This window comes from Syngnathoides biaculeatus, chromosome 15 (genome assembly GCF_019802595.1).
Source record: "Syngnathoides biaculeatus isolate LvHL_M chromosome 15, ASM1980259v1, whole genome shotgun sequence".
NCBI classification, from domain to species: domain Eukaryota; kingdom Metazoa; phylum Chordata; class Actinopteri; order Syngnathiformes; family Syngnathidae; genus Syngnathoides; species Syngnathoides biaculeatus.
In genome coordinates, this window is record NC_084654.1 from 17946944 (window position 1) to 17967924 (window position 20981).

General features: G+C 41.5%; 2 protein-coding genes across 4 annotated transcripts in view; one reads left to right on the forward strand and one right to left on the reverse strand.

Annotated features, from left to right (window-relative positions):
• cnksr1 (connector enhancer of kinase suppressor of Ras 1) overlaps positions 1–7320 on the reverse strand; it is a 34839-nt gene extending 27519 nt beyond the window's left edge. The window contains exons 1-3 of the mRNA XM_061843390.1: positions 7183–7320; positions 3209–3366; positions 884–1086 (exon numbers count right to left, since the gene is read on the reverse strand). Of these exons, the coding sequence (XP_061699374.1) occupies positions 884–1086; positions 3209–3366; positions 7183–7234 (413 nt within the window). The 5' untranslated portion in view covers positions 7235–7320. The remainder of the gene's footprint in view (positions 1–883; positions 1087–3208; positions 3367–7182) is intronic.
• rps6ka1 (ribosomal protein S6 kinase a, polypeptide 1) overlaps positions 7233–20981 on the forward strand; it is a 64081-nt gene continuing 50332 nt past the window's right edge. Inside the window, exon 1 of one of the 3 annotated variants that reach the window (XM_061843392.1) lies at positions 7233–7406. In XM_061843392.1, coding sequence (XP_061699376.1) covers positions 7233–7406 — 174 coding nt within the window. Of the gene's footprint in view, positions 7407–19375; positions 19914–20981 lie in introns of those variants that run through there. The other 2 variants (XM_061843393.1, XM_061843394.1) reach the window with 2 other exon arrangements.

Consider the following 20981-nt stretch of genomic DNA (forward strand, 5'->3'; position numbering starts at 1 on the left):
GCGTGTGGCTGCTGTGACTCAGTGATTTTTACCAGTACGTTTTTTTTAACCAGCCCTGTTAGCGCTGCGCTAGCGTTAGTGCTGTACTAGCATGTTGCTGCTGTGTCTAAGTGATTTTTACCGGTATGTTTTTTTTTTAACCGGCCCTGCGTGTTGCTACAGTGCATCTCAGTGATTTAGGTATGTTTTTTTTTTTTTTACTGGCCCTGTTAGTGCTGTGCTACCGAGTTGCTACAGTGTAGTTGCCGCGGTTGTTGTTTTTTTTTTTAACCGGTATGGTTTTTTGGGGGTTTTTTTTTAACCAGGGCTGTTCGTGCTACCGTTTTGTTGCTATGTTAAGCTAAGCTAAGGTATTAAAACTTTGAAAACTCTTTCGGTCTACTGTCTTTTTGTGTAAAATCTCGCGTTTCAATGTGGGTTTCAATGTGGGCACTTGCGGTTTTTACACAGGTGCGGCTTATGTATGTACCAAATGGTATTTCCTTTACAAATGTACTGGGTGAGTTTTATAATCAGGTGGCCGTAGGCCGGAAATTACAGTCGTTATAAAAATGTGTCCCATTCATCGTTAATCTTTTCTGGTCATTTATATACCAGACATTATGCTTATGGATACATGCTATTGATGTTAGCATCTGCATGTTAAAATTTATCAGTATATGGTATTGGTGTTTATGTGTGAATATTTAGAGACAGTTTATTTTGTACAGGCTTGCTCTTTTCTATGTAGTTACTATTAATTCTCTTCTATGGTTACCATCACAGGAAACTTTTTTATACTTTTGTTATACAACAACACTACTTTACTAAAGCCTGACATGGATAAAAATAACATTTGGCATAGAGGGTGTATAACAGTTAGATAACTTCCCTGTTTACCAACCTTTTCAGTAAGGAGAAGAGTCCTTTGGCAGAAGCAATGAGCTCCACCACTGCGTGAAGCACACTAGTGGAGAACTTGGTGGCACTCTGCCCGTCGTAGTTGTTGAGGCGCCAGCGGCTCTGGATGCCCATCTGCAAGTTGTGAGCCACGCTTCGCAGCTTCTCCGTCAGGCCCCGCATGTTATCCCCGGTGTCACCGTATGACTGATGAGGACAATTTACAAGACAATTTGAAATCTTCACACACACACGTAGTAATACAGTGAAAACTCGGTTCTTGAACGTGTAACATTCTCGAGCAAATCGGTTTTCAAACGAAAATTTCGAGATTTCTTTGCTTCTGTTTTTGAACCAAAATCGGTACTCGAATGCCTGCGACAAACCCGGAAATAACATAACCCCCGCGGCCCGACCAGCTGACCCACGACGCACTTTGTTATTGTAAATTCAAACGCACCTCAAAAAAACCCGGAAATAACAAAACGCGCGCGGCACGACCAACTGATCCACATTGCGCATTGTTATTGTGTATAACGCAGCCTCTGTGCGCAGACGTGGGAAATATCGATTCGGTTTTCGAACAAATCGCTTCTCTAACCGCCTTCTGGAACTGATTGTGGTCGAGAACCGAGGTTGTACTGTGTATTAATAAACAAAGTTTTTCTAATTCAAAGAGTTTTATGTTGAGACACCTCTAAAATCCAAAATAGACGTGCGTGACTGCAGTGAATTAAATCAGGATATGTAGACTCTAATAAATAGGATTAAATTACATAAGAGTTTAATTAGAGGCAATGGCAAGCGAGTAGGAGCAGGTTGCATTCAAGACGCCCTCATCTGGGGTCAAGAGGTTTGCTCCAGTCGGGTTTTGTTATTAGTTATCAACCAGTGGCGGTAATCCACAGTCACCGACATGCATTTTTCATGGTCTTATCCGCGCCGTAATGGCCCACTTGAAAGCATTCACTCTCCCTGTGATGCTTGGTTTCCTGAACGAAGCCAAACAGACAGCTGGATGGAACTCCATAAACGTGCATGTATATTTTATGATAACGTTTCACGCATCCGTCTGATCTTAAATCTTTATACATTTGTTCACATTTATAGAGAGAGAGACAGCAGGAAGGTTCCTGTCTGCTATTTGGCAACAGGTTTAAGCAGCTTGAGCTGCCAAGTGGCTCATTCACTGGCTGTCGCATTGCACTGTCCTGCTCAATTAGTCTGCAAACACACGACTGCTGCTTAAGTGCATTAAAAAAAAAAAAAAAAAAATACCTCACAAGTGGTTAGACAGAGGTAATTGGACCACAGAGGATTAAAGCAGTGGTCCCGTAAATGTGCATGCAAGTACACTAAAGAGACAAAAGTCCCACACACCTGGCCACTGCACTTACATGAATAGAAAATGGAAGAAGGAAAAAGAAAAAAAAAAATCAAAGGTGATTCAAGGGGTTGAGGTCAGGCCACAATCAAGCGCTTCCCCTGCCAGCTTATCTGACAAATGACCTTTTAAGGACCTTGTTGGAGCAGACAACAGTTTTCCATAACTTGTTCCCACAAAGGAAATAAAATACTGTACATTAGTGTTTTGAGGTACGGTTTCGAGACACTGTCGTTCAGTTTTTTTTTGCTTCAACTACGAACAAAAATTTGAGACACGAGCGCTGTATGGTGCCAGTGAAACTAATCCAACTCAATAGATTTCACAATTAGCAGTACAAAGTGGATAGTGACGGGAAAAATAGTGAAAAATTCTTCAAAGAAGCCCCTTCCAAATATTCAATGGGGTCAAGTTAGGATTTGGCGCAAAACCCTAATTATGAAACCTAACCATAATATGACTCCAATCTCGTATCACCTAAAAGTCAACTACTTTGTGTATCTCCATAGGGTGCGTTGGTCCATGTGACATATCATAATATACTCCTGTGCGCCGTGTTCACAGAAAAATTAACGCAAATAAATCATATTTTTAACTCTAATCCTAACTCTAAGAAAATCCTTTAAACCTAACCAAAGATCTAACCTCCAAACCTCGAGCTCTGTCCCTTGAGCCTAAACACTGAAACCTCCTTTTCGACAAACTGGATGAAAAGTGACAGTGAACTTCACATGCTTCCTTAGGAAAGAACATGATGTTTTGCTGCAAGATATCATTTAAATTCATAAGTAGGGAGTAAATGCTGTTCAAAAGCAGAGTGTCAGCACTCTGGTATGAACACAAGACATCCATAATACCCTCAAGACAAACATCTCTAGCGAGACTCTCCATTGCCATGGTGACATATTATACACAAAATTCACATGACTGCACTTCACGCCTCACCAAGGAGCACAGCTTCTCCACGGCCTCGAGGATCAGCTCCTGGTGGCCGATCTTGGACACTCCCAGCCTCTCTAGGTCCTCCGAAGTCAGCTGGAGCAGATCCATGCCGGAGAGATGCCATTCCGACAAGGCATACCGACCCAAGGGTGCGTCCAGACCTGGCAGCGGGACATAGGAGGTGGGAAGATTCAGGTTTCTTATACTGAAAGCACATATGAGAAAATGGAGCAGGCCGAGACACACAACCGGAACATGAACTTTATAAAACGATCAGAGGGTTTGGTGCAGGTATTTACCGCAACAAACCACAACACTACGTACCTTTTGTAAGCCATGTAACAATCATAATGTGAAAGTGTTTGTTTATTTGGCTGGGAAATATGCCCGTAGGTATGTATGTAAAGACACTACATGGACATAAGTGGTGAGAACTGATCAAGTGAAAATACAGCGGTGCCTTCAAAACTATTGACCCAACTTACGAGTGGCAATATGTGGGGTGGCTAGCATTTTTGGGGATTTAAAATTGATTCATTCAATTTCCAAGCTGTTTATGTTAACGGGGGTCGCGGGAGTGTTGGGGCCTATCCCAGCTATCAACGGGCAGGAGGCGGAGTACACCCTGAACTGGTTTCCAGCCAATCGCAGGGCACATAGAGACAGACAACGGGCACACTCACAATCACACCTAGTGGTAATTTAGAGTGTCCAATTAATGTTGCATGTTTTTGGGATGTGGGAGGAAACCGGAGTGGTGGGAGAAAATTCGCACAGGCACAGGGAGAAGATGCTAACCGGATTTTAACCCCGGTCATCAAAACTGTGAGGCCAAAACTCTAACCAGTTGCTCCACCGTGCTGCCTGGATTCAAAATAACAAATTAAACAAAAAAAACATGTAAATAGCACTTTGATTGCCTCGAACATACTGCATCACAAATAAATTCAGGAACTATAAACTATTTTTTACTAAAGTACACAACCCAGTCCACTACCCACACTGCTCTTCTCATGAAAATGTTCTATTAATGTTATTTAAGTTGAGTTTTCAGGCAGGTGACGCTGTTTGAAACGTCACAGTAAATTTCCAAAAGGCAATAGTGTATCATACAAAAATGTTTCCTAAAACAGGATATCTTTTTTCTTGACATACATAATAACTTAATTTCTTTGGAACCCATCAAAGGATTTTCAAAATTCTTGGTGGTTCAGGTCAAAGCGGTCATTTAAACCAGAGTCTGAATTTTTTAATTTTGTGGAAATATTGTCACCATGCTACGTTGAGTTTTTGAAATATAAGATGACATTCTGCCTTTTTTTTTTTTTTGCCTTGGATGCAAAGATTTAAGTTATGAGCACTTTATGGTGGGAGTGAACTAAACTCACCACAAGAAGCAGCATTTTGGCAGTTGGCGAACACATCTTCATAAAAGCCGTTTCAAGATATTAAATTTCCACTCCCAGTCTTACTAAAAATAAAACTGAAAATTACACATTATGTGTTTAAAACAACCACATTATTTGACTGCTCCATGTGTAGCCAGTCTGTATCACATTGCCCTCAGGTAGCCAAGGTGTGCACATCAGAATGAGAAGCACAATCGCCATTGAATTCAAGATCAAATTCTTTATGTTTATGTCATTGTCATTCTGTATGTTTTTACAAAGTAGAATATTGTAGAGTCCTGTTTTCTAAATGTCTGTTGTTTTTTGGGGGGAGGCAGGAATGGATTAAAGGCCTTGCCTTTCATTTTAATGGGGAAACGAGTTCTAAGGGTGGTCATGGAACAAATTAAACTTGTATCTTAAGGCACCACCGTATAATAAAATGTGAAGCTGTGAAGAATTAAGAGTGTGACGGGTTGGGTGTGAAGGGAGTGAAGACTGAGAGCGCCTGATTCCTCCCAAGTTAATCCATCCATCTGGAAGCTGGAGACTACCCTCCAGGTTATCTTGGATTAATTAACTGTCAATCAGAGGTCTTGCATCGTACCAGAACTACTGATACACACCCTGGCTCTCTCACATTGGGTGGAAACTGCATTGAACTCATAATTCGCAATGAGACCAGCTAAAAAAAAAAAAAAACAATCATGGGGAATGAGATGGTTTATTGATTGAGATTGAGAGTGGCATTTCCTGAAGGAGTTGTGCCCTACATACTGTACCTGCAAATCATTGATCTAATGTACACCCTTTTTGTACACGTTGACGACAATTTAAAGCTGTTAATTGAGCAAACACACGTGTTACAATCAACCAGACAATTTAGAATTGTCAATGTCGCCAACATACATAAGGAAGCCCACAAAATGATCTGAGCCATAATTTAGAGAATCTTGACTTTGGTATTTTCATTTCATTGCGGTGGTTCAATTTACATTGTGATGTTAAAATATGAAAGTTGTTTGATCTTATTCATAGGATTATCATATTGCATATAGTGGTGAAAAGTAAAAAAAGAAATAGCTCACTGCTCTACTGAGATCAATTTTTTTAGGTTGCTGTTATTTACCTAGTTTTTTTTCTGATTTAAATATAGATGTCTGTACTTTGAACTCTTTACTTGCAACTCAAAGCAGGCTTGTTACTCATTTCTAACTTCACAGATGACGACAAGGTTAAAAAAAAAAGCAAACAGAGATAGGTAATGTCAACCGATGTTGAGATTTGTTTTGATGTCAATTATGAAGTATTATCAGGCGCGTTGAAAAAAAATGGACAGCAGCGAGATGGACAAAGGGGTGCATTAACTGAGCATTAACGGAATACAAACCCAGTACAGCTCCGAGATCAACTAATTTAGGTTAAATAGTAGAGCGCAGAGTCCAAAGCAAACATGGTGAAGTAGCATTTAGCTATTATGCTGCACAAAAATGGAATAAGTTGCCAACAGAGGTGAGGTCAGTCCCAAGTATGGATGTTTTTAAATCCAGATTGAAAACTCTTTTTTTTTCTCATGCTTTTTAGAATATATCCACCTTTTGATCATGTTACTTGCACTGTATGCGGTTTTTATGGTCTTTTTTTTTAATATTTTGTCATGTTTATTGTTTTTAGGCCGTTTTAAATGTTTTATCTTTTATTTGTTTTCAAATGCCCTTAATCATGTAAGGCGCATGGAGTTACCGCGTGTATGAAATGCGCTATACAAATAAATTTGCTTTGCTTTAACTCCAACAGCAACGGATTCGGAGAAGCAAGATATTACGCTTGTATAAGAGAATAGTTTGATGCGGTCAGCTCCAATAATGATTCATGGTGAATGCAGTAATTCTTCAAGCCTAAAAACCACAGTTTCTGATATTCAAATTTTGTCTAATCTGAAGAAACATAAACAAATGTGACGTGTGTGTGTGTGTGTCCACCATGTTATCATTACTTAATTTATATATTTTATGTAAATCTGTTCAGAACATTAACAAAGCTATGGAAATATGTTTCAAGAGCATAAAAGTCTTTATTTTTGCTTTGTTTTTGTTTGTTTTTGTTTTTTTTTAGCTGTCGTGTTGTTGAAAGTCAAAACGGGAAATGTAATGTTTGTCAGTAAAAAAAAAATCGGTGTTACTTTTGTACTCCAGCATATTTCCGTTTTACCCTTTCATTCGAAGCTCAAGGTAAAGAGTTGTGAATGAGTACTTGTACTTTTACAAGTGGAGTGTGAGTACTTTTGGAATCTTTGGTTACACGTGGGGAGTCACATTAAAGAAAGGCCTGACAGGAAAAAGAGAAATAAACGTCAGAACACTCCAACGGCCACAACATAGTTGTTGACAGGATCACAGAAAAGACTTGTTATGGCTCCTCCGGGCCACTTCCTGATTCCACCTCCACCTTTTGCTTCCCAAAGGATTTGTGCGCGTGTGTTTTGTAATCGCCGCGCTTCTATTTGTGACTCCAAAAGTAGCTAGGAGGCGAAACGCGGCGACGAACAAAAACCGGCCATGGTAGGCGGCGGGTGAGAATCGGGCTCACCTTGGAGCCACTGGCACACCGTCTCCTCGCTCCAGGCCGTGATCGGCTCCATGCTCGGCGCGCTGCTCCACTCGCTCAGTCAGCTCCCCGCCGCCTTGGCCGACGTCTACCTCGGCGCCGGGAGGCCGCCGCTAACGCTGCTGCCGCTGTTGCTGGAGGAAAACGGGGAAGTGGCCCTCGAGTCGGAAGAGGACGACGAGTGGCACTCCTTGGTTCAGGTACAGGTGGGTTTGGAGCAGAGCCCCTTTCCGACCTCCCCCTGGTGGTCACCCAATGCTAGCGTCCCTCCTACTCTCACCTGTGGGCAGTCGTGTGTGAAGTATCGTGCAGTACTTGCAAAGCGATTCCTGACTCATAGTACATGTATCTCAACAGAAAATAACTTTTGATTCACGTGGAATATTGCTTGACTAAAAATGTTTTAAGTATCTGACATTTGCTTTACCGAGGGATGAAAAGCATTGTTTTGAAAATGAATGTACTCAAGTATAGGTATTAGTATAAAGTATATAGTATATACAAGTCTATAGTGTTTTTTTAGGTGAGTGTTTAGAATTTTCTTTTTTTTTAACTCTTTTTAACTTGCCATGTTAGATTTTATGAGAAACAAGCCCTATTATTACACACATAACATTGTTTAGCTGTTCAGAAAGGAGAGCAATGCTAATTTATATAGTGTATGTACTATATATATTACTGTATTATGACTGCCTTTAATAATAATAATAATAAGCATAATAAGGATAAAAATAATAATAGTGTTGGAAGTTTATTTTCATTACATAACTTTATTCTGGTAACTGTGCCACTTCAGTCTCATAATATTAAATGTAATAACATTTAAACTTTTTTTCTGGTAACATGACTTTATTCAGGTGGCACGGTGCCTCAGCTGGTAAAGCGTTGGCCTTACAGTTCTGATTACGCAGGTTTGATCCCAGACCCGCCCGTGTGGACTGTGCATGTTCTCCTCGTACCTGCGTGGGTATTCTCCAGGCATTCTGGTTTCCTCCTACATCCCAAAAACACGCAACATTAATTGAACAGTCTAAATTGCCCCAAGGTGTGATTATGAGTGCGACTTCTATGTACTCTGCGATTGGCTGGCTACCATCTCAGGCTGTAGCCCGCCTCCTGCCCGTTGACAGCTGGGATAGGCTCTAGCACTCCCCGCGACCCTCGTGAGGATAAGCGGCAAAAAAAATGGGTGGATGGATGACTTTATTCAAACAAGGTATGACTTTATTCTTGTAATATCAAGATTTTATTTTGGTAACATTTCACTTCTATTTTGTAACAGCATCTTTCATAGGGGAAAGAAATACCTAAATAATGAATAACTGGTGAACAACTTGTGAATGACTTTTGTAAATCAGGTCATGAACATCAAATATACAAAAAATACAAAATAAGAATGTGGGAATTCTGATGTTACGCAACCACTGATCATTTTTGAAGAAATAACAAAAATGAAAGTAAATTCAGGCACAAGAACTGGTCTTAAATTAACTTTAGTATTTGTACTCCATTACATTACAAGACTGCCGACGGGAATGTCCCAATTTGACTTAATGTTTTACAATTGTTAGCTTAACTGTACAATTAAACATGTAAACATGTACAATTATAAAACCACATGGCATCGTCATAACACTTTAAAATAACGCTCCTCGTAACACAAGCCTCACTAACACAGAATTGAGACTTTTTTTTCATGATCAGTCACAAGAATCCTAATCCTAATCCTCTTTACTGGTCAGCAAATTTTAAGGAATTCATTTTGTTTTTAATTGTTCCTTTAACCAATATTTGCAAATTCAAAATGTTAGACCCACCTACTGTTTGTGCATGTGTGTGTGTGTGTGTGTGTGTGTGTGTGTGTGTGTGTGTGTGTGTGTGTGTGTGTGTGTGTGTGTATTCAGGGTCGTAGCGCACTGGAGCCTACCTCAGTTGCCTTCAAATTATTAATTTATAATTATTTAACTACATTTACATTTGACACAGGCGTAGATTTTCCCTTGGTCTTCCCTTAAATTCACACACATTAAACAATTTAGATAGAATAGTTGTATGCTTAAATTTCATTTTGTGTCCTTACATCACCTGTTAAAACAAATATTTCTGGATTCAAACAGTGAGACACTCAGTATTTGGATACTTTATAGGTCAGGTTACATTAAGGTTGGCTACCCAGCAGCCACAAGACGTGGATTTTACGTTGAAAAAACGCCTAGGTCCAACGTTGAAAATTTGTTGTTTTAACATTGTATTTGTAAATTGCGACGACGTCACAATCTAACCTAGAATCAACGTTGTCTTACAACGTTGAAACACCATTGCTTTTACATTGTATTCGTAAATTGCATTAACGTGACAATCCAACATAAAATCAACGTAGCCATGCTACATGGAAATTGAGCCATTAAAACTAGAGATTGAAACCTTTATTATGCAGCGTCAAACTACAAACAATTACAATTAGCCCACAGTAATACATGTATGTTTAACATTTAGAACAAATAACTTTTTTCTTAAAGTATGTGACAAACAAAATAAAATATAGTGTAATTGAGAGAGTGGAAATGGCGGCTAGCTAGCCTCTCTGCAGCAGATGTTCCACCACTCACGACGGACGCCTCACGTGGTGTGTGGGAAACATTTTTATTGCCTTCACAGCAGGAAAACACTGGGGGGGAAAAAACAATGGCCTGGACGGACGGACTGATAGTTTAGATCTAATTAATTACAATAAAAATTCTAAATCATAATGAACGATGGCTGACGATTTGAAAACTCGTAATGGCAGCATCATGTGCAGTGCATCATGGGAATATTTTCAGACAGTAACTGACACATCACGTTAGTTGCGACATTCACGAGGAATCAACGTTGAAACAACGCTTTTTGACAACGTAAAAAAATCAACTGTGGAATTTACGTTGAATTTAGGTTGTTCGACGTCGCGACCTAAAACAACGTTAATTCAACGTTGAATCCACGTCTTGTGCCTGCTGGGTATTATGATGAGTGATCACTACCCGTATGGCTGTCCAGCAAATTCACTGACTAGATCAAAACATTTAAGATCATTCACCGTGTATACATCCTTGCATTTAGACCTATGGACAATTTAAAGTCTTAAATGAACCAGCATGCACGTCCACGAAGCGAGAGCCACACAAGCAAAGGGAGGCTTCTCAACCCACCCACATCCCCATTTATCAGAGGGTGTGCGCACTTGTGCATCCACGTTATCTCACTTGCTTACTTTTACTTCCCCTCTCCTTTTTTTCTTTTAGCAAGCTCTTGTCCTTGGTTTATTTTCATGAATAACGTGAATAATTTCAGTGATGGGTGGCGCTTCTTTTGGCTTGAGCACGGGAAGTGACGCCACGGACGGCGATGATGTTTCACGACCGCGAAAATGCGAGTACAGACACGAATAAGGCGAGATGAGAAACAGAACTTTCTTATCTCACAATATGCATCATATGTAACCCCTCCAAACAGCTCGCCTGTTTAACATCACCCTCCATCACACTTTCAAGAAAGACGCTTTAAGTCATTTAAAAGCTGCCCTTTGATATTTGGCACCCCCTGCTGTTTAATCCCTTTAATCGATAGAACAAAGAGTACTTTGGATTTGTCCATTCTTCCTGAAATCTCTCTCGTTTTAAGTCTTATTCAGGTTTGGTCATTTTTATACATCACTGAAATGGTTCTGTTTCGGAGTGTAAGGGGTTTCGCCCAGCCCTAAATATCTGAGATACAAATTCAAGTCCCGACGTGTTCCATAACACACCCATAACTGCAGTCGCCGGATTCTTGATTTCTGGAAGACACGAGAAGCCTTTCTGCAAAGAAAGCTCGAACGTAGTTACTGTACAGTGGTACCACCAAGGAAGAGCACATCCGGCCTACGATTCCGTCAACTTTCACGACGCTTTGGTTTAGTGGTTAGCACATATGTGCACCTCACAGTTCTAAAGTTCAGGGCTTGAAACCACACACGTCTGTGTGGTGTGTGCATGTCTTTGGGTTGGTTTCCTCTGGGTTCTATGGATTCCTCCCCCATTACCAAAACATGCATGTAAGGCCCACAGCACATGGAGCAAAACATCTGAACGCCACCGAACTATCATGTAGTGAGGCGGGTTCTAGAACTAGTTTTCGTCATTGGTAACTAGTTTTGCTCTGATTCATAACAGCAGCTTTGCGACATCAATTGAATTGAAACATCCCCGATACTAAGCAAGTTCTACATGGACACCCTCAAGCCATACCAATGGAGTATCCATCCATCCATTATCCAAACCGGTTATCCTCACAAGGGTTAGCCGCAGCCAAATACAACCAGCGTCGGGCGAACTACACCCGGAACTGGTCGCCAGTCAGTCGCAGGGCAAATATCAATGCCATCACTGAGTAGGAATCGATCCATCGTTGCCCGCACCAAAAGTCAGGCGTGCGTACCACTACACAATCAGTGACCCAATAGAGCACATATAGTAAATATGTATGGATTTCAAGTATGCATATTGATAATTACGGAATTAATAAAGTGTGGAGAGACTATCACCAAATGTAACGGGAATTAAAAAAGTGCGTATCTTCTGAAAAAAAACTTTGTTCTCGTTCTCATTGTCTTCTTCTTTTCCTTTCGGCTTGTCCTGTTAGGGGTCGCCACATCGTGTCATCTTTTTCCATTTTAGCCTATCTCGTGCATCTTCCAGTCCACATGTCCTCCCCCACAACATCCATCAACCTTTTCTTTGGTCTTCCTCTCACTCTTTTGCCCGGCAGCTCCATCCTCAGCACCCTTCAACCAATATACTCACTTTCTCGTTTTTGGACATGTCTAAACCATCGAAGTCTGCTTTTTCTAATCTTGTTTCCAAAACATCCAACTTTGGCTGTCCCTCTACTTAACTAATTTCTAATCCGTTCCAACCTGCTCAATCAGAGCGAGAACCTCAACATCTTTATTTCTGCTACCACTTTGCCCTTCATCGTAAGCGCAGACTCTTCTGTCACATAGAACACCAGACACCTTCCGCCTACTATTCCACCCCACTTGGACCCGTTTCTTCAGGGTTTCCTTACCACACTCTCCATTGCTCTGTATTGTTGACCCCAAGTGTTTGAAGTCGTCCACCCTCCCTATCTCATTCTCATTATAGTTGCAAAATAAAATGAAAATTTTAAAAGCTTTCCTCCTCTGAGTGGCCCGAACAATCAATTGGGGTGTATTAATAGATATCTTGTGACATTCGCTTTGTTCAGTGCCCGAGAAGAGGCGAGCGTCATGTATTTGCTCACGTTGCCTTGAACATCCAAGAGTTCCTGGTCCAGAAAAAGAAGAACCTTCCCCCTCACCCAAGCTGGTTCCATGTGATTTTTTTTTTCTTCGTAACTTTCCCAACCTCAATCAAGGAGACCTTATGGAAGATATCAAGATGTCTGTAATGAGAGAGTTTCAATGGGATTCCGGAAGAATCCTTCCAGGAGTGCATGAAAGTGTGCCAGAGAAGGTTTGACTCCAATGGGTTTACTTTGAAGGGGAAAACATGTAATTCGGATTTTAAATCTATTCTTTGTGAGGCAGTCCTGGATCCTTTCGGACACAACTCGTATTCTCAAGAAAAAAAAAAAAACCCTTTTGTTTCTTTTGTTTATCCTCTTTATGGTACGTTTTTTGTTCTAAACAGGTTATGCACGCACTTTTGGAGGATGAGAATTTTTTGTCATACGTCACAATCATATCAGCGCTTTTAATTGGTTGAAAGCTTAGGTAGGCAGGAATAATTGGTTTATTATGTTTGGTTTATTATCGGTTTAATTAATGTAACCAGTCGCTTCTTCTCTCTATTTCTGGAACTCCATTCCTCTGCGACTGCACTCTCCTGCGCCCATTGCCGTGGCAAACGATAACACCGCCGCCGTTTCAAACAGAGTAACGCTGTTTATCACGGCGCACTGTCAGTGAAAGTTTTAATCAGCGGACTGTCTTCTTCTCAGTGAGCAGAGATCGCTAATTACCCCCGCTCAACTTTAGAGCGGTTAATTAATTTGCATCACGCCCGCTGCGTGGTGCAGACGTGGCTTCATTGAGCACATCTGCATGGGACATGAACTGTACATCATAAATCTTGGAAGTACTGCTGGTGAAATGTGACCCGTGGCATGAATTCAATTTCGCACTGTGATGTATTCCACCAAGGATGAAATGTCTTATAGCGCGTCGTTAATGAGAATAGTGTGTACGGGTCCCAGTGCCCTCTGTTGACTGTACGCTTTGTTTGTTTTTACACTTGTTTTACATTTAATCCCAATTGTGCTGGCAGCAATGTGATGCAATGATGCTTGATAAATGGTTGCGGCAATCAAAAAAAACCACAATGACTGAGGATTAACTATCGATCCATCCATTATCCAAGCTGCTTATCCTCACAAGGGTCACGATAAACCTGGAGCCTATCCCGGCTGGCTTCAGGCGAAAGGCAGACTACACCCTGAACCGGTCGCCAGTCAGTCGCAGGGCAGTTATCGAAATCATCACTGAGCGGGACTCGATCCCAGGCTGAGCGCAAAGGCAGGCGTGTGTACCACTACACCATCTGTGATTATTAGGAACGTCTAAGCCAGGGGTGTCAAAATCATTTTTGTCACAGGCCACATTGTAGTTACGGTTTTCCTCAGAGGGCTGTTATGACTGTGAAGCTATAAAAAAAAATGTAATCGCCGCATATCTACACACGAAGTTTTTGAACTAGTTTGGGAATCAGAAATCAAGGGTAATGAGTTTTTTCAGCCATTAATCATGTTTGGCAACACAAAAAGGCTTATAATATCCATCCATTTTCTTTTGCCGGTTATCCTCACGATGGTCATGGGGAGTGCTGGAGCCTATCCTAGCTGTCAACGGGCAGGAGGCGGGGTACACTCTGAACTGGTTGCCAACTAATCACAGGGCACATAGACACAAACAACCATCAGCACTCACAATCACACCTACGGGCAATTTAGAGTGTCCAATTATTCATTGTTTTTGGGATGTGGGAAGAAACCGGAGTGCCCGGAGAAAACCCACACAGGCACGGGGAGAACATGCAAACTCCACACTGGCGGGTCCGAGATTGAAGCCGAGACCTCAGAACTGTGAGGCCAATGCTTTACCAGTCGACCCACCGTGCCGCCCAACATTATCATTTATATAGCAACTTGAAATTTTGGTCCATATTTTCACAGGAATCACAGGAAGTTGACACAGATAATTTGCCTCCGTGGGCCACACAAAATAATGTGGGGGGTGGGGGGGCATCTGGCCCCCGGGCCTTGAGTTTGACACCTGTGATCTAAGCGGTCATAAATAAAGATGCCCTGATCCATATCGTTTTTTCCTCTAAAAATGATCTCTTAAAAGTATTTTCAAAAGCTTGCCTTTTTTGACAACATCACTATTTTACAACACTCCCACCTCCGGTCCCGACACAAAAACACTCGGGATAAATTGGTGTGACATATTTGGAAGTGTCCCTTCTTCTTCATTTTTGCTAGATCGTGTGTGACCACATGCGATTTTTGCCATGAAGGATTTGCTTCTAAATCAGCGGCAGAACAGAATCTTCTTGTTTGTAATGTTCAGTGTTGAGATTATCAGCGCACAGTCCACGCAGTACAACAAACTGATAAAGGCCTGATTTTTTTCCATGTGTAGGGTTTATAATGCGGGGGGTAGGGGGTGGATCACAGATATAAAAAGAAATATTTACGATAAGTGTATACTAGACCTGAGGGTGAGCAGGAGCGTGCACATCGACTGGTCGCAACTTGCAAGGCTAATCGTGCAAACCTCTGGGTGATTTCTCTCCTGTGAACCTAGCGACTGAATTCTTCTGAGTTCAGCATCGGTGTGTCATTTAGTTTTTCTATTAAAGCAGCAAAACATTTAGTTTTTGTCCAAAACTATTCAAAATTTATGACAACGAGCTCTATCCCTCAATGCATAATTTTGTCAGTGCGGAAGTGACACCCACCATTTACATAATCAAGCAGTAACGCAAGGATTCCTTTCCCGGAGTTCCCTCGACACACGGTTAAGTCTTTTCAAGTCATGCTCTGTTTGAGCGCTTCGCGTGCAGGAATGACTCACATCTCCCATGATGCTTTGCTTCAAGCTGACAGTAAGGGGGGGCTAACCCTGGGGTTCCACTCTGAGTCACCACTGTCAGATGTGATGTCACTGTCGCATCACGGAGGGGGTTCATGTGTCACTTTGGGCCACTTGATGTTCATTTTGTTCGAGCCTTTAGTTCATCGTTCATTCGGATCTTTCGGTACTGCCACCCAGAGAGAAGACAGTGACGGTCAATGATGTGTCATATTAAGGCACGAAACAACAAATACCAATACATCTATCTATCCATTGTCTTTGCCGCTTATCCTCACGAGGGTCGCGGGGAGTGCTGGAGCATATCCCAGCTCTCAACAGGCAGGAGGCGGGGTACAGCCTGAACTGGTTGCCAGCCAATCGCAGGGCACATAGACACAAACAGCTGCACTCACACTCACAATTTCACCTAGGGACAATTTAGCGTGTCCAATTAATGTTGTGGGTTTTGGGGATGTGGAAGGAAACCAGAGTACCCGGAGAAAACCCACGCAGGCACGGGGAGAACATGCAAACTCCACACAGGATTGAACCCGGGACCTCAAAACTGTGAGGCCTACGCTTTACCAGCTTGTCCACCGTGCCGCCCTCAAGAAAAGCAGTGAAATGAAAACTGAAAAACAGGTTCAAATACTTCAAAACATTACAATAAACTTGAATAGTTATGTTGAAATGGATTTGGCCAATTAGAAGGTAGTTATTTTTTAAATAATGAGATCAATGCCTGTGCATGATCATATACAAGTATATATTAAATGATGAATATGTGTGTTTGTATGTATAAGAAAATGTACATCTATATACAAAATATTTATGGTGCGAAAACTATATAATGTAAAATTGTATATAAAAATGTTAGACACCCTTGTTTTTTCAATTTCCTGTTCATTACAATACTTGCTACCACTAAAGGCGTTTTACCTGTAGAATATACACTACAAGCTAAACTGCAGTATTAAATATTTGGCGGCACGGTGTATCAACTGGAAAGATTTAGCCTCACAGTTCTGAAGTCCAGGGTTCAATCCCGGACCCGCCTGTGTGGAGTTTGCATGTTCTCCCCGTGCCTGTGTGGGTTTTCTCCGGGCACTCCGGTTTCCTCCCACATCCCAAAAACATGCAACATTAAGTGGACAATCTCAATTGCCCCTAGGTGTGATTGTGAGTGGTGATGGTTGTTTGTCTCTATGTGCTCTGCAATTGGCTGGCAACCGGTTCAGGCTGTAGCCCGCTTGCTTCCTGCCCATTGACAGCTCCAGCACTCCCGCGACCCTTGTGTGGATAAGCGGATAAGAAAATGGATAGATGGAAATCAACTAGTGCTTCGAACATCTTTTTTTCCTCTCTTCAAATCCTACAATAGTGGCCTCCGAGTGTACATTTCCTGTGTGGATTTTGTGCATTTGCTCCCTGTACTTGAATAAGTTTTCTCCAGGTAAATCTCGCTTGCTCCCACATTCTAAACCCAAACATGTTAGGTTCATCAAAGACTCAATTGTTCATAGGTGTAACATAGTGGGAATGGTTGTTTGTCTATATGTGCCCTGCAATTCCTTGCCTCTTCCCCAAAGTTGCGCGCTATAAAAAGTGGACAAATAGATTAGTTCCAATACAAAATGATGTCTTTTGTAATGTGCATTTTGATGACAGTTCATCGTGAATCTCACTTGGGCCGCTTTGGCAAACACATCCATGAAAAAAGACAAGACACCAAATTATCTTCCCCCATCCTCTTCCCCACTTCACATTGCCCATTGTTCGCGCCACGTGCCTCTCGCCTTGATGCCTATCTGAATCCCCCAAAAAGATTACATCTGATCCATCTGCAGTTTGATGCTCTCCAGTTGCCAATGGTAACCGGCGCTGGCCGCAAGCAAAGCACTCCTGCCGCTGAAAGGAGTGGGGAAGTGTGGTGGGCAGAAGGGGTGTTATATCATAGAGGGCCCTCACGACAAGAGTTCTTCTCAATGGGAACAGATAAAGCCCAAACACACTCAAACAGCGCTGCATCGTCACAAACAAAAATACAAGCTTTTTCTAATTAATGTCATGCGCACTTCCCTTCTTGCAGACAATGCCAACGCGCCTTCAAAAAAAAAAAAAAAATAACACGTAATTGCATATCAAAATGCATTCACTGGTCATAACATTAGGTACACCTGCACAGTAATGAAAGCCAATACAAGGAAAACGAGGACTGAGATGAATATTGCCCATCATCTCTGCACGTCAACAAACGCATTTATATTTTGTCTCGTGTATTTTTGCCTTATTCTAATTTATTGATAGCCTACTTTGATCTTGGCCCACACAGCACCTCATCCTCACAGTCAAGAGTTCCTGGCTTTGAATCTCCACTCCGCTCTTCCTGTGCGGTGCTTACATGTTTTCCCCTTTGCTTATGTGGGTTTCCTCTTCTTCCGGATTCCATAAACATGCATGTCAGGTTCACTGAATGTGAGTGCAAAAAAAAAAAAAAATCCAGAGAAAAGCCTGCTGGAACTGCTCAACCTTATTCGGGGTTAATCAAAAGCACTTTCAACAGCAGCGTGCGCAGACTCCCATTTAACGGGGTTTTGAATTTGCTGAATTCTGAACACAACCTCATGCCCAGTTGCGAGGGTGTGCACACTTGTGCAACCAAATCATCTCAATTGTTTATTTTTCCCTCCTGTTTCGAAAAGGCTTCATTTAAATATCAATTGAGTTGTAGGGGTCGTAGGTCACATTAATACTGTAAAATGGTTTGAGATGTTTTATCTCGGGCTCATTTTTTTTAATATGACAAAAATGTGTTATTTGTGCACGGCTTTGGGGGATTTTTCCATCCCCTGTATTTGTCATGTGATTGGCTGGTGACCAGTCCAGGGTGTACCCCACCTCTCTCCCCAAGTCAACTAGGATAGGCCCTGTCCGCAACTCGATGAGGACAAGTACTAGAAAATACTGTAGATGGATTGATAACAATAATTTTGCATTCAAATACATTGAAGTATCTGAGGCTGTGTTCACGCTGCATGACAATTCCCAATTTTTTGGCCCATAATAACGTAGCAGATTGTCTCATGTCAATGTGGCACAGCACATTTCTAATTTTGTCAAATCCGACCCGGGACTCTTTCGTATGTGAATATTAATCGGTGAAGGATCTGATGTGGATGCAGTTAGGCAGTTGCAGTCATACGACCTATATGTAATGAAAAATGCTGCGATTCTTTGACAAAACAGAAATCCGTGTTACGCAGAAAATGGTTTAAAATTGATGAATATATGAGCGGACTGGTCAGTAAAAGCATAAAATTCTTGAAATTGCCACAAATGTGTCATGACTGAGACCTACACTGGTGGCCATATTGTATTTTAAAGACAGTGCCACACAACGTCCTGTTTGTCTCTTGCGTGTCATGTAGACATCCGTTCACAATAGGAGTTATATTTGTTTCATTTTAATGTGATTTGATCAAATTCAGGACGAGGCTGAAACACCCAATGCATAAGGAAGATATGCAAACCCCACAAATTAGGAAGGCCTCACCTGAAATTCAAACCTCAAAACTGTGAGGTGGACATGCAAAGCAATAGTTACATGTCCACATTACATGTAATTGAAAAAAACTGACTCGGAAAAATGGCAGCGCCCCTGAAAATTCATAATTGTCTATAAAAATCTTACTAAAACACTATTAAATGAGAGACGATTTAACATCACATTGTCAAAATAGGGTACATATTACATGACCTATTGGATACGGATGTATCTTAAATGTTAAGAGAAGGTCAGATGAAGTTCACCTCCAAAGGTTATTTTATTTTCATTTTATGTGAGTGGTGTATGTGCCTTGGCTCAATTAGGAAACGCTTCTCTATGGAGTATCACTCTTCTGTACAGTGTTTGTACAGTAAATCTAAAAAAAAAAAAAAAAAAAAAAGCAAGTGCTGTGGAGCCATGACGTATTTGCAGTTCACCTCTCTGCCTGGTGATGGCGACATCGAACCTGGTCGGCCGAGTTCCGCGGTTTAAAACAAAAAAAAAAAAAACAAAAAGAAAGAAAAGGAGGGCAGGATGAATCCCGGTTTTGGGAGTGTGCCAATAACAATCTCGGCTCGGAGGCTGCGCGGACCATTTTTACTACCGAAAGGAGGAAGCAAGGCGACCAAGCAGGCAGGACACGAGCTCGGCTTCGACTGTGACGCCAGTCCGGGCTTGGGTTCATTCCTTCAGGATTGCATTTTTTTTTTAAAAGATACACACGGGCTTCCGCCTGTCAAAAACTGATAGCCGAAAAACTGCTTAATAGTACCTGGATTTAATCTACTCCCGACCGGATTATCACTTTGGAGGGAAGCGAATTAAGTCAAACGATTGCACCTGTTTGTTGATACCCGCGAGTGGTGCAACGAGGACAGCACCGAGGAACCGAACCGACACCGAGACCGTACCCCGGCCGACAAGTTGTGCATCTTGACTGGAGGTGGGGGGGGGGGGAAATCTGCCAACATGCCGCTCGCACAGATCGCCGAGCCGTGGCCCACCATGGAACTCGTCCAGCTGGAAACTGAGGTAACCACAAGTCCAACATTTCAACGTTTTCATTCAAGTTATTACGCTTGACTTTTGGAATTTCCGAGCGAAGCGTCTACACTGGAGAGAAGTTGCATTGGATGACTTGAAATTGTAACAATTTCACAACCTTTTTTGTCTGATTTTGGTGAGAGTAAATGTCTACATCATGTGATAAACACATTTTCTTTTTAAATGACTGTAGTACAGTGTACCTTCTGTCATCTCACGAAAGGGCATTTAATTGTCACTATATGTTGCTGACTTGCTGGGATAGCTAGATTAATAGATACATTATCTGTAGTAAATAATAATTTTCACACGAAGTTAAATTGGATAATTTCCCCTTGATTGGGAATCATTGATTTTCGAAGGTGCTTGAACATCTTTCATTGGATGAAGGATTAGGGTTAGACATTTTTATATACTGTGTTTTTTCTTATCTTATCGCCATTTCATTTCCACATGTATCTTCATTTCTTGCTTCATCTCAAGAGAATTGGCAAGATCAAAGAAACGCCTTTTTGCAGCCCAAAACAATAAGCGTGTCCAAGCCACGGAAAAAAAAAATCTAAATTTATTATCTATTTTATTAATAAAACTAAAAATTAATTATCTTATTAAATTAGACACACCACATAGAATAGTGTAGAAAGGTCTGCCAAATTTGAATGGATAAGAAAAATTAACTACATAAAACGAGGATCCAAAATTGTGAAAAATGGAGACCTCCTAGCTTTTGGACACTGTGGGCATGGATGGTGAATGCCCTGAAAACACCCTTGTAAACTTTCAATCTAATACACGATGTGAACCGGAGGCGGAATAACGTGTACCGCTGTGTTTAATAAACTGTTAACTATCCCTTAGGTGTCTGTTATGTGGACCCACACACCGACATGCCACCAAGCGAGGTGGTGACATATTGGATGAGCCTGTTCAATCCCTTAGCTAGCTAGCAGGCTAACAAATGTAATAAATTAACTTTCCCTGACATTTCTCTGTGATATGGACCCACTTGCGACGCACAGAATGACGTAGCTTGCTGTTCACGCTTACTAATATTTT